The sequence below is a fragment of the Mus musculus genome, chromosome 14, assembly GCF_000001635.26.
Source record: "Mus musculus strain C57BL/6J chromosome 14, GRCm38.p6 C57BL/6J".
Classification (NCBI taxonomy): Eukaryota; Metazoa; Chordata; class Mammalia; order Rodentia; family Muridae; genus Mus; species Mus musculus.
Window position 1 is genome coordinate 14,929,079 of NC_000080.6, and position 14,388 is coordinate 14,943,466.

Sequence of the window (14,388 nt, forward strand, 5' to 3'; positions counted from 1 at the left end):
GTTCAGGGACACTGTGTATGTGTCTATTTGTGTCCTGTACTATGGGCAATTGAATGTAGAATCTTCCACTTGCTGGGCACACATTTTACTATAGAGTCATGTCCCAAGTCTCAAAAAAACTCTTTGATACGTTTACTTGAAGCAGTAACTAAGAATTTAAGTAATTAGTTTTTAAATTTAAACATTTCACTTTTACATTTACATTTTACATTTATATGTATGCTGTGGGAGTATTTGTAGAAGTCAGAATACAACTTGTGTTAGTCTCTCTCTTTCCACCCTATGGGTCTTGGAAATCAAACCCATAACATCATTTTTGGTGGCAGGCACCTGTACTGATTGAATCATTTCAGCTCTTGTACTTGTCAGCCCTCAAGTACAAGTGTATCTTAAATGATATTTTTATTAACTCTTTGAGAATGTCATACAATGTAATTTGAATCTATTCTTCCACTCATCTCCTCCCATAACTACATTCTCCAACCTCCTATCCCTTCCTACAGAACTCTACTTGCTCTTCCTCCCTCCCTCCCTCCGTCCCTCCCTCCGTCCCTCCCTCCGTCCCTCCCTCCCTCCTTCCTTCCCTCTTTCCTTCCTTCCTTCCTTCCTTCCTTCCTTCCTTCCTTCCTTCCTTCCTTCCTTCCTTCCTTCCTTCCTTCCTTGTCTTTCCTCATCAAGTCCAGTTTATATTGCCCAGCTATTCTTGGCAGTGATGTGGGGTAGACCAATCAGGTATAATATCATTTGAGGAAACAGACTCCATTTCTCCCAGTATCTATCAAATACCAGTAGCTCCTCAGAGAGTGGTGGGGTTTTGTGAGCACCTTCCCCCTTCTATGCTGGGATTTTGTCTGTCTGGGGCTTGTATAGGTCTTGTGTGTACTGTCACAATTAGTGTAAGTTCATAAGTGCTTCTGCCCTCTTATGTTTGGAAACAGTTCTGTATTTAATGTCATTCACTGCCTCTGCGTCTTAGAATGTTCCTGTCCTATCTCCTGTGAAGATCCTGTGGCTTCAAGGGGTAGGGGTATAATCCATATTTCTTGTTTTGGGATGAGCACTCCACAGTCTTTTACTATCTGTAGAGTGACTCATTGAGGGTGTCTATGTTAATTGCAATCTACTGCAAGGAGACACTCACTCTCCAAAGGGCTGAGAGAAGTAGGGATGCAGTATAAAGTCCTTAGGGGTCATTTTAATGTCCATTAGCTTGTTATATATATATATATATATATATATATATATATATACATATATATATATATGTATATGTATATGTATATATATATACACACATATACACACACACACACACACACACATATATATATATATATATATATAAACACTACCAACTTGAAAATGGGACTTATTCCAGTGCCAGTTTCTTTTCTATTCTGTAGTATGTATTAACATTCCTTATGTATTTCTGTAGTATGTATTAACATTCCTTATGTATTTCTGTAGTATGTATTAACATTCCTTATGTATTTCAGCCCAGAGGTCCTGAAGAGTGAGCCATATGGAGAGAAGGCCGATGTCTGGGCTGCTGGCTGCATCCTTTATCAGATGGCGACTCTAAGTCCTCCCTTCTGTAGCACCAACATGCTCTCCTTGGCTACTAAAGTAGGCCACTTGGAGTAAAGGGGCATCTGTTGTGACTTACACCATTGTCATTTCAAAGCATGTACTGTTTGATTCCCTACATGACCCATTCTATATCTCCTTTCATCTAAATATCTATTATAGTGAATATATACTTCTATGTAGTTATATTTATTTATCATATAAAATTATAAAAACAGGTTTCTCATTACTGTTTCTTTGTGGTGGTGAAGATGGAGCTCAGGGCCTTCAAATGCTAGGCAAGTGCTTTCCCATTGAGCTATGTCTCCAGGGCATGTTTAAGGCCTACAAGCCACCATATTATGTCATCCCACCTATTAATTTATCATGAGCCTAAGGTTAATTTTAGTTCAGTTTGGAGAAAATGATCCTATAGCCTAGAACTGGCTAACTTGCACTGATTTTCATTTGTTGAAATGTTTCCATTTCTGATTAAAATTTGTGTATAAAGTTATATTATTTATTAGCAAGCCACATTGTAACCTCAGATGACTGCTCATAGACAACTTGGTCCTTTGACACTGCTACTGTTTTCTGTCTTGCAGATAGTGGAGGCTGTATATGAGCCAGTGCCAGAAGGTATCTACTCTGAAAAAGTGACAGATACCATTAGAAGGTAAATAGTCTTACAACTTACAACATAAAGCAACCACCATGAAATACATAATGTCTCTATGTATATGTTCACGGCATATGAGTAACTACTTATGAAAGGCTCTCCAGGTAATCCAAATCTAGCAAGGTGTTTAAGCATCCTTAGTAATAGTGTCTCCTTGAAAACCACTGGGACATCTGAGAGGAAGTCGGGATCCTGTACAGCTATTAGGCCGATCTACAAGACATTATGTCAACATGAAAAATGTGTGTGTGAAACAAGTTAGAAGTATGAAAATCTATCTTTGTGAAATAAACAAATATACACAAATATGGAAGAATGAGTAACAACATAAGCTCAAAAGAGCTGTGAACAATGATAAAACTGAAAATATTTTTAAATGTTAGTAATACTATATTTTATACTAAGTTCTCAAAAAATGTGAGGTTTACCCCATTAATATAGCCAGAGTTTAATAAAGGTTATTGTCCCTCTGTACCCCCAGAGCAGTGTCAAGCTCCTCCTGAATTTAGGACCTTGTCCTTGACTGCCTCACTCGGTTGATCCTGTCTGCTGCTCGCAGGTTCCAGCCACTCCCCTCATAACCCTTCACCTGCTGATCCTTTCTTCTTCTCTCAGACACATGCATGGTTCTTGTTCTCAGTCCCTCAAATTGCAACAGAAGCATCTTAGATCAGGAAACTACTCCAACTACCCCACTGACTTATTGCCCTTCTGCCCACTTAAAAACCACAGTGTCTGTAACTCTGTGATCATTAACTTTTGTTGTCAATTTGAATGGATTTGGAATCACCTCAGGGTCACACTTTTGGGTATATCTGTGGAAGAGTTTCCGGAAATGTTAGACTGATAAGGGAAGACCTACCCTGGATATGGGCGGTATCACCATATGGGATGTGACCCCAGACTGAAGAAAGGGAGCTGAACAAAGACATTCTCTCTCCTCACACAATGTGTGTAGTCACATCACACCTGACCTCATGCTTTTCCATCATGAGATGAGCCAAAATGAACCCCTTTTCCTCGAGTTGCTTTTGTCTGGCAATTTGATTGTGAAGCCGGGGGCGGGGGGGGGGGGGCAGAAATTTGGTACTGACAGTGGCACTGTTGCTGGGAGAAACCTGAATACATATTTACAGACCTTTGTGTGGCTGCTTTCTGGAACAAAAATGGAAACGCTTGTAGCTGTGGGCTAAAGAAGCTCCCGAGTGCTACAGGCAGAGCTCCTGGGCCACTCCTGAAGTGTCAGGAAGGAACACAAATCTTGCCAGAAACTGGACTAGAAACTGCTCGTTTCACTGCCTCATGCTCCTGCTACCGTGCTGTTCTACCATGGTGGATTGTATCCTGCCTTAAGCATGAGCATAAATAAACCCTTCCTTCATTCCTTAAGCTGCTTTTTGTCAGGTATTAATATTCGGTGACAGCAATAACAATAGCAAAAATAGCTAATGCCCCTAAAATATCGTACGTAAGCACACATGCTTTGCTGTTATGTGCTTCATTCTCCTTCAGTAACTAGACTTGAAAGCAGACACTTGCTACCTTGGTTCTGACCTGGTTAGTAGCAGAGGTTAGTACACCAGACCCGCAGTCAACACTGCCTTGGGAGGTTATGGCTGACAACTTGTTTCAATGTCCAGGACATCTTGGTACTTGCACAGCACCAACAGTATCTCTCTGCTCCATCAAGCTGAACTGAATCCTTTCAATTTTGTATGTTCAGAGTCCCAGAGTTCCCTAGGTGGACAAGTTTCTGCCTCTTTCTAAGATTCTGAAACTCTGGTCTCATGTTGGTTTTGTATGTATCACCATCCCCAGTGATTTTCCGTAGGCACACTACAATGACCATTCTTCTGGCCCTTTGGCTACTCTTTCAGTTTTATACTAGTTAATTCTTCACCTGTTTGTATTTCTTGGCCGTCTCCATGTTTACCTAACACAGACCTAATCTTAGGAGTCTCAAATTCTATAGAACATCTTGGTCATAGCAAACCCCTGTGTACTGAAGATGCTGGTCAAGTTTTCTATATCTGTTTCATCATTTGGTGGAATAGGGGTTGTTACTAAAGGTGACAAGCAGAGTGGTGTATAGTGACACCATCTCTAGTGAAGCTCATGTTGCTGGGCTCATGAAGAACAGGTAAAGTGGAAGGAAAGGGGAGAAAAAAGATTCCATTGGATACAGAGAGCTAATGGTGATGTTGATGGTGAGATGGAATGGGTGGGGAAACATTGCTTGCACTGTGGTTGTGGGCACAGTGCTAAGAAGACTAAAACTACTTCTGTTAGCTGGAGAAGTGGACTGATTCTGGAGATAGGAGCAACTGGATTTATTCAGTTACAATTTTGAGACTTGGAAGCAAGACCAGGGGAAGGGTAAGTGTCACCAGCAAGATAAAGACAGGCCATCATCATGAAATTCACCCCAAGATGAGCAATGGCTGCCTAGATGAAGCTTTAAGATGGGGCTGCAGGAGAAGGCTTCATGGTAGGTCCTGTGTTCACTTCAATTATGATGTTTCAAAGACTTAGTGGCATTTATTGGGGGTTCCAGATTAAGTGCTTTGCTGCTGTTATATTGCATTAAATGAGTATGTGGTGTTGTGGTGTGCATATATATGTGTATTTGTGTGTGTGTGTGTGTGTGTGTGTGTGCATATGCATATATATACACACTTATTTGTATACATGTTCACATATATGCAGGTTCATGTGTGTGGGCACATGTGTCTGGAGTTCAATGGTGATGCTTGATGTCTTTTTAAATCATTCTTTACTTTGTTGAGTCTGAGTCTCTCAATTGAACTCAGAGCTCATTAATTAGATAGACCAATTGGCCAATTTGTCTTGGAGATTCCCTTCTCTCTGGCTTCTGAGTGTGTCTTTTATATGGGTTCTTGGGATCCAATCTCTGGTCCTTGCCCCTTTGTTGACAAGTGCTTTATCCACTGATCCAGCCCCCTGATCAAATGTTTTTCAAGGTGTTTATCATTTAAAATATTAAGAAATGACAGTAAGTTAGGCCTGGCAATTTAACTGTATAGCTAACTATAAGTTAAGATTGCAGGGCATATACTGTAGCAGACATTTTCATTTAAAATTCAAGATTCCTCATTTTCTACATTTACTCTGGGAAATTTTTATCTCTAGAAAACTTCAAGCCAAAATCTATTGTGTGTTGAATGCAGTTGTAAGTTTAATTTGCTTTGAATTTATAGTGTTGAAAAGCTAAGTTCTACAAGAATTAGAGCATACTTTCTGATTTGCCATTTTCTTAGTCTTTCGTTTTCTACCAAATATTGTGTAAGATTTCATATATATATAAAACCATCAGCAACTCAGCAAATTATCAGGTTCAGAGTCAGTTGCCAGCAGCTAAACAGAGCCTTGGAATACAAAAATTCCTGATATAATTTAGTGATTATTTTTTTCCTTTTAGATAGAATCCTGCTATTTAAGCTAGGCTGGCCCAGGCTTATCCTCCTGTCTCAGCCTCCTGGCTGCTGGCTTACAGGCCAGCAGCTGCTCTTACAGTCACTCTTAAACTCTGTGTTATTTCCAGTCACACACACCTCATTTCTCAGCACCCCAGTTTTACTTTGCGCATTGTTGTCAAGCACAGCCCACAGTATTTGCATTTTTATTCACACATTTTGTTATCAAAACTTTTCTTTTTTAGGCAATCTTTTAAATTGGGAGAATTATTTAGCAGCCCTGAAGAGTCTGGAACAAAGCCAGACAGCATCTTGCTGTTTTTCCCAGGCAGTATATGGAGGAGCTGCATGGAGGCAGCTGAGTTACTCTCCTGTCTTCCCTTCTTTCCCTTTTCTTCTCCAAGGAAGAATATTTCCTTTTATGCAAACCTATTCCAAGTGTGTGAGTTTTTCTTTGTGCCTGGCTGCATAAGCTGTCTGTTGCTTTGTTTCCAAGCAGACGTAATGATTAGAGAGGCAGTTGTGAGTTCTGGTAACAATGGAGTCCTTACAGGCTTGAATTGCCTCCAACTCTGTTTCATAAAACATGACATGAAGACAGTCGAACAGTATTACTTGCAATTTTTCCATCTCATCTGACTGGAGCATAATTTTGGTGAATGAGAGCAATATTCTAGGGTTTCCCCTCTGCCCCCTAGAACATGATTTTATGCTTATTTGCTTAGGGAATCTTTGGAGAGTGTCCCATGCCAATCTTTAGCATATATGTGTCTCTGAAGAAGGTGTCTGAGATACTCAAGTGAGCCATGGAGCTCCAGGGGAACCCTTGCCAGTGTGTTTCTGGAGGCCCACATGTCTGTGATCAGACATCTTGATTAAGGATAGGTTAAATTGTGTAGACGTTAGGCTGTGTTGACCCATTCATGGATTCATTTGGTCATTCACCAAATAGTTCTCAGGAGCCAGGTTGCATCTTAAATGCTATTCAATGTCTTTGTGAGGGGGCACTGTGGGCCTGAGTACCAGAGGCTTTCCACAAAGATCTCTGACCAGGCTTGGTGCGAGGGTTCTAGAGAAGGGAAGTGAGTGCTGGCAGGGAGGGGAAATCCCTCCACCTCTGTCATGCAGTAATTCCCTGCTGCCATGCACTGAGTCCTGTCTGGCTGGGCCTATGAGAAGCCAACTAGCCAGTGAGGAGTGCTGCAGAGCCTCGGGTGGCACTTTGGGAGAGCAGATCTTTCCCCAAGTGTTACAGCTCTTAGGACAAAAGGCTCAGAAGATGGAGAAGTTCTCCCACACCTTTTATTCCCTTGATAGGACTTATATACAGTTGTGGGGATGATTCAGGGTTTGACAACAGGTACTTCTCATTGCCTTGGACTGAGAGTTTGGGGAAACCTTATTTGCATGTGGGAGGGCTTGGTGCAGCTACTATGAATTTGATGCCCATACCTCTCTGCAGGGGGGCTGTAGCTACTGAGCCGGGTGCACAGGAGGCGTGGCCGAACTCTTTCTGTCCCATGCAGGTGAAAATCACCACCCACCAGGGCTCTGGATTCCAGACCTCTGCTCGACTGGGGACCAGGCTGTCTGTGCACAGCCCATCACTCCACAGGGCACAGCCTTCTCTCAAGAAGTTGGCAGTGATGAATTAAAACATTACAATCCCATCATGCAATAGTTTATAAACTGAAATGCAAACAGTGCAGTGATCTTGCCAGTTGATTCCATGGCTGTGTTAATCGCTTTCTGACAGTAGCTAGATGAAATGTGAATGGCACTCACTTCACCATTCCTGATAATATTCTCTGCCTCCAAGACCATAGAAACATTAGCATTCAATGTGTCAAGTTACTTAAGCAAAAGTTCTTAAGAAAAATGGGGACATATTCCAATCAAGATAACAGTGTATCCCTATGTAAGTTATCTCTGTGTCCCTGAAATTTTATTATCAGAAGTAAAACACAGAATATTAGTATAAGATCCTCATGAACAAGACCAAGTGAAATGAAATTAATCAGGCAGAATGAGTGCAAACACCTCTGCTGACCTTGAAATGAATGAGAAAGCTCATAGTTGTAAGAAAGGTCGAAATGCTCCCTGCTTTATATTTAATCAGCTTTTGCACATCAGCTTTTCATCTTTAGCTCAGATCCTTGCAGTTTGTGAACTGTTCTTTTATACACCAAGATAAGCTATAATCTTAAAAAAATTAAAATTATTTTTAAATGACCCCCTCCCCTTTTAAAGATACTGCATCCCGGATTGGCCTTAAGCTCGTGATCTTCCTGACTCCGACTCCTGAGTGGTGGGAGTTTACTTTTAACTATATAAATATCTCACACCTCTAAGTCACTGGGTTTTATATTTGTCTGTGTTTTGTAAGACCCTCTACCCTGTGTTAATGTTGACTGAATATAGCTGGAAAATGTACAAAAAGCTGTGACCTCCCAGAAAATTTCTTCCCTTAACTTGTATCAAGGGGGCCCTGTTTGTTTTACTGATTAGTGAGCAGGCTATAATTTTGGAAGGCAGTCAAGCATGTAGGAGAATATGACTCCTTCTTTCACCTGGAGATGAGACATTGGATTCAAGACCTGCCTACAACCCTGGGCTATGAGCCCAAGTTCAAAGCCCCCTTTCCCCAGAATTCAGACATCTTTTGATTAGTGATGGATTCAGAGCTGTGTCTGATGCTTGTCTCGTGCCAGCTGCTCTGGGGGGGGGGGGAAGATTCCATGCACTGAAATTGACCTCTCTCCACCCCCATGCTATCACTTCGATGACTTTTGTTACAATACTTTGTCTTTTCTTAGGTGCCTCACTCCTGATGCAGAAGCCCGTCCAGATATTGTAGAAGTTAGTTCCATGATATCAGATGTCATGATGAAGTATTTAGACAGATTATCCACATCCCAGCTAGCCTTGGAGAGGAAACTGGAAAGGGAGCGGAGGCGCACACAGAGATACTTTATGGAAGCCAACAGGAATGCTGTCACATGTCACCATGAGCTGGCTCTTCTGTCCCAGGTAACTAGAAATCTCTTGATCCTACATGAGGCCTTCTCATAGTCTATCTGAAGTTTTTCATTTTTGTCTTAAGAAAGACTTGCCCATAGTAAGGAAAATAGTCAAAATCTGAAGTGTTTAATCATTATATAGTTACATATTTGTATCCATTGTTATTTTCTATAAATAAATTTAGATAATTCAGAATTACTTGTCTTCCATAGAACTTATCCATGATTTATTGTCTAGTGTGAAGCCAGAGCATCAGGAAGTGCTCTTAGACAGTGCTTATGTTAATATAATGGTCTGTATGTATAGCACCTAGTGCTCATACGTATTTATTTTCCTTAGTCATCTTGTTGCACTTTAGGATAAACATGCAAGTTCATTCAGAGAAGAAAGTAATATTTGCCTTTCAATTTTTCTTTCTGGTCTGTGTAACCTCTCTGTCTGCTTCTGGTGCAATGACCTTGTTGCAAAGTCTCAAATCTGATTTGAATTTTTCTTTCCAGTTTTTCTTTGACCTGTAGAATATTTTGGTATGTAGTGTATCCCTGAGCAGAGTTTAAGGACCCTGGAGCTTGTACCTGGGCATGTGGTGGCTGGCAATGCTTTTGATCTGCCTGACTTTCCTGTCCTGGAGCTTAGTAGTCCACTGACTGCTGTGGATACCTCTCAGCAGCTACTCAGAAACACTGCTCCTGTACCAAGGGTGGGACAGCAGGCCACAGGACCACAGGACTCATTCTTGGTCATTTTATCTGGTCATTGAGTCCTTCCCACTGTCCTTAAACCTTGGTCTCTGTGAGGGACTGAGGCAAGAAATCAATCTCAAAGAAGAGACAGTTCTGACTTCTTCAGTAACAGCATTTCAAAGGTGTTCTAGAGGGAAGGAAAGCATTGCTGTGGTGTGAGCTTGTTCCCATGGCTGTGATGTGAGCTTGTCCCCACGGTTGTGGAGTGAGCTTGTCCTCATTGTGTGGTGTGAGCTTGTGCTGACTCACCCATCTTGAAGTTGAGGACTTCATGTTTTTTATTTTTGGGGAAGACTCCTCATTACTTTAACTGCTGAGCTCAGCTATGACTCCAGGTTGATCTACAATGGCTTTCTGATGTTAGGACAGGGTGACCTGGAGTTGTGGCTCTCATTGCTGTTGAGCACCATGTTGGCGAGCAGGGTTCACCTTCCTTTTCCCTATTATTTTCCACCTGACTTCATAAGATCAGGCAGCAGTATGACACACACTCTCCGATGCACATTACATACCTTTAGAAGATTAAGATACGGGAGATTTAGCTGTTTCTCCCTTAATGAGACTATACAGCTTGGCATTAAATTCTGGGCTGCACAGCTCTTAGCCAGTTTACAGTTGGATATGAAAGGATAATTTTTTTATTAGATTAACATGGGAATGGGAAGAATTTGCTTAACACTGAACAAGAGAAATCCTCTTCTCTTTAGCAAAGCACCTAGAAAAGGACCATTTTGTATATTTATTTTCAGTTCTAAGCTATAAAAACATACCTATGGAAAATCTCAAACATATCTGTTCCATATCCTTCCCGCTCCAGCCTCTCTCAGATCACTTTAACAAATCCCAGATGCACACGACTGTACACATCAGTGTATCCTTATGTGTTTGGAGATTGGGTTCAGCTGGAGACATCAGACTCTCAGACCATGTCCAGAAAAATGGGGCACTCTGTGGACTTCAAGGAGGGGTTTGAAGAAGTATTTACCAGCTTTGGAGAATATTGGGGTCAAAAATTTAGTGTGTTGAAATCTACAGTGTAACTTCAAAAGTCAAATACGATTTTTTTTTTGAAGGATTTGCTTTACTTCCATATGATTATGTCAGAAATTCTTTAGTTGTAAGCATGCATTTTTGAAGACTTTACATCTTGAGTGGTCTGTGGATCTGTGACATAAGTATTATACCTAAAATTACTGACCCAAGTGACCTTCAATAAGGCAGTGCTTTCCTTCCCTCCGCTCCCCTCCCCTCCCCTCCCCTCCCCTTCCCTCCCCTCCCCTCCCCTCCCTTCCTTTCCTTTTCCCTTTCCTTTCCATTTCTTTTCTTTGCTTCTTTTTTTTTCTTGTTGAAAGATTTATTTGTGTGTGTGTGTGTGTGTGTGTGTGTGTGTGTGTGTGTGTGTGTGTGTGTGTGTGTTGAATTAAAGTCCTAGCTAGCTTTCTTCCTGTACTCCCGAAGCCAGTCTTCCCTTTACAGGAAGCAATAATGCCTTAATCTGGTCCTGATGTTTTAAAGCAAAAATGGGATAACCAAACCTCATTTGATGAACTCTATTTTTAGAGACTCTTTTTAAAATATTATTATTAGATAGTTTCTTTATTTAAATTTCAAAAGTTATCCTCTTTCCTGGTATCCCCTCCGAAAACTCTCTATCCCCCTCCCTCCACCTGTTTACCAACCCACCTACTCTGGCTTCCTGGTACTGGCATTCCCCTACACTAGGGCACCGAGCGTTCATGAGACCAAGGGCCTCTTCTCCCAGTGATGACCAACAATGCCATCCTCTGGTACATATGCGGCTGGAGCCATTGGTCACTCCATGTGTACTTATTGGTTGGTAGTTTAGTTCCTGGGTGCTCTGGGGGTACTGGCTGGTTCATATTGTTGTTCCTCCTATGGGGCTGCAAACCTCTTCAGCTCCTTGAATCCTTTCTCTAGATCCTCATTTAGGGACTCTGTGCTCAGTACAATCGTTGTCTGAGACCATCTACCTCTGAATTTGTCAGGCACTGGTAGAGCCTCTCAGGTGACAGCTATATCAAGCTCCTGTCAGCAAGCACTTGTTGTCATCCACAATAGTGTCTGGGTTTGGTAACTGTATATGGGATGGATCCCCAGGTGGGGAAGTGTCTCTGCCTTTCCATCAGTCTCTGCTCCACACTGTGTCTCTGTATCTCCTCCCATGGGTATTTTGTTCCCACTTCTAAGAAGGACTGAACTATTTACACTTTGGTCTTCCTTCTTTTTGAGCTTCATGTGGTCTGTGAATTGCATCTTGGGTATTCTGAACTTCTGGGCTAATATCCACTTATCAGTGAGTGCATACCACATATGTTCTTTTGTGATTGGGTCACCTCACTCAGAATATTTTCTAGTTCCATCCATTTGCCTAAGAATTTCATAAATTCATTGTTTTTAATAGCTGAGTAGTACCCCATTGTGTAAATGTACCACGTTTTTTTGTATCCATTCCTCTGTTGAATGACATCTGGGTTTTTTCCAGTTATTACAAATAAGGCTGCTATGAAAATATTAGAGCATGTGCCCTTGTTATATGTTGGAAAATCTTCTGGGTATATGCTCTACTATATACTCAGGAGTGGTATAGCTGTGTGCTCAGGTAATACTATGTCCCATTTTCTGAGGAACCACTAGACTTGCAACACCACCAGCAATGGAGGAGTGTTCCTTTTTCTCCACATCCTTGCCAGCATCTGCTGTCATCCGAGTTTTTGATCTTAGCCATTCTTACTGGTGTGAGGTGGGATCTTAGAGTTGTTTTGATTTGCTTTCCCTGCTAAGTAAGGATGTTGAACATTTCTTTAGGTGCTTCTCAGCCATTTGGTATTCCTCAGTTGAGAATTCTTTGTTTAGCTCTGTACCCCATTTTTTAATAGGGTTATTTGGTTCTCTGGAGTCTAACTTATTGAGTTCTTTGTATATATTGGATATTAGCCCTTTATCATATGTAGGGTTTGTAAAGATCTTTTTCCAATCTGTTGGTTGCTGTTTGTCCTATTGACAGTGTTCTTTGCCTCTTGCAATTTTATGAGGCCCCATTTGTCACTTGTTGATCTTAAAGCATAAGCCATTGGTATTCTGTTCAGGAAGATTCCCCCTGTACCCATATGTTTGAGGCTCTTCCCTGCTTTCTTCTCTATAAGGTTCAGTGTCTCTGGTTTTAAGTGGAGATCCTTGATCCACTTGTATTTGAGCTTTGTACAAGGAGATAAGAATAAATTCATTTGTATTCTTCTACCTGCGGACCTCCAGTTGAACCAACACCATTTGTTGAAAATGTAGTCTTTTTTCCCATTCAATGGTTTTAGCTCCTTTGTCAAATATCAAGTGACCATCGGTGTGTGGGTTCATTTCTGGGTCTTCACTTCTATTCCATTGATCTACCTACCTGTCACTGTACCAATACCATGTAGTTTTTATCACAATTGCTCTGTAGTACAACTTGAGGTCAGAAATCGTGATTCTGCCAGAAGATATTTTATTTATTTGAGAATAGTTTTCACTTTCCTGGGTTTTTTGTTATTCCAAATGAATTTGCAAATTCCTCTTTCTAACTCTATGAAGAATTGAGTTGGAATTTTGATCAGGATTGCATTAAATCTATAGATTGCTTTCAGCCAGATGGCCATTTTTACTATATTAATCTTGTCAATCCATTAGCATGGGAGATTTTTCCATCTTCTGAGATCTTCTTCATTTTTTTTTCAGAGACTTGAAATTCTTATTGTCCAGATCTTTCACTTCCTTAGTTAGAGTCACACCAAGGTATTTTATATTATTTGTGATTATTGTGAAGGGTGTTGTTTCTCTAATTTCATTCTCATCCTTTTTATCCTTTGTGCAGAGGAAGGCCAATGATTTATTTGAATTAATTTTATATCCAGCCACTTTGCTGAAGTTGTTTATCAGCTGAAGGTGTTCTCTGGTGGACTTTTGGGGGTCACTTATGTATAATTATCATATCATCTGCAAATAGCGTTTTTTTTTTTTTTTTTTTACTTCTTCCTTTTCAATTTGTATCCCTTTGACCTCCTTTTGTTGTCTAATTGCTCTGGCTAGGACTTTGAGTACTATATTGAATAGATAGGGAGAGAGAAGGCAGCCTTGTCTAGTCCCTGATTTTAGTGAGATTGCTTCAAGTTTCTCTCCATTTAGTTTGATGTTGGCTACTGGTTGGCTGTACATTGCTTTTACTATGTTTAGGTTTGGGCCTGGAATTTGTGATCTTTCCAAGACTTTTAACATGAGATGTTCAATTTTGTCAAATGCTTTTCAGCATCTAATATAAGGTTCATGTGGTGTTTCTTTTGAGTTTATTTAAATAGTGGGCTACATTGATGGATATTCATATATTGAACCATCCCTGCAACACTGGAATGATGCCTATTTGATCATGATGGATGATCAGTTTTCTGTGTTTTTGCATTCATTTTTTTTCAGAATTTTATCGAGTGTTTTTGCATTGATATTCATAAAGGAAATTGGTCTGAAGTACTCTTTCATCATTGGGTCTTTGTGTGGATTGGTATCAGTGTAATTGTGGCTTCATAGAATGAATTGGGCAGTATTCCTTCTGTTTCTTTTTTGTGGAATAGTTTGAAGAGTATTGGTCTTAGGTCTTCCCTGAAGGTCTGATAGAACTCTGCACTAAACTCATCTGGTCCTGTTGTTGTTGTTGTTTGGTTGGGAGACTAATCATGCCTGTTTCTAATTCTTTAGGGGTTATGGGACTGTTTAGATGGTTTATCTGCTCCTGATTCAACTATGGTACCTGGTATCTGTTCAGAAAATTGTCCATTTCATCCAGATTTTACAGTTTTATAGTAGGATCTGATGGTTTTTAAAATTTCCTCAGTTTATGTTGTTGTATCTCCCTTTTCATTCCTGATTTTCTTGATTTGGATACTGTCTCTGTGCCCTCTGG

General features: G+C 40.6%; 1 protein-coding gene across 6 annotated transcripts in view; it reads left to right on the top strand.

The window, feature by feature from the left end:
- The window catches only part of Nek10 (NIMA (never in mitosis gene a)- related kinase 10), a 208,480-nt gene that overhangs the window by 125,499 nt on the left and 68,593 nt on the right, over positions 1-14,388 (top strand). For 5 of the 6 annotated variants that reach the window (XR_382965.2, XM_006518092.2, XM_011244771.1 and 2 more), the window contains 3 exons: positions 1,497-1,626; positions 2,172-2,242; positions 8,496-8,709. Coding sequence is in view for 5 of the 6 variants with exons in the window: in XM_006518092.2 (XP_006518155.1) it covers positions 1,497-1,626; positions 2,172-2,242; positions 8,496-8,709 (415 nt within the window). In the remaining variant the exon portion in view is untranslated. Of the gene's footprint in view, positions 1-1,496; positions 1,627-2,171; positions 2,243-8,495; positions 8,710-14,388 lie in introns of those variants that run through there. The other variant, XM_006518096.4, reaches the window with a different exon arrangement.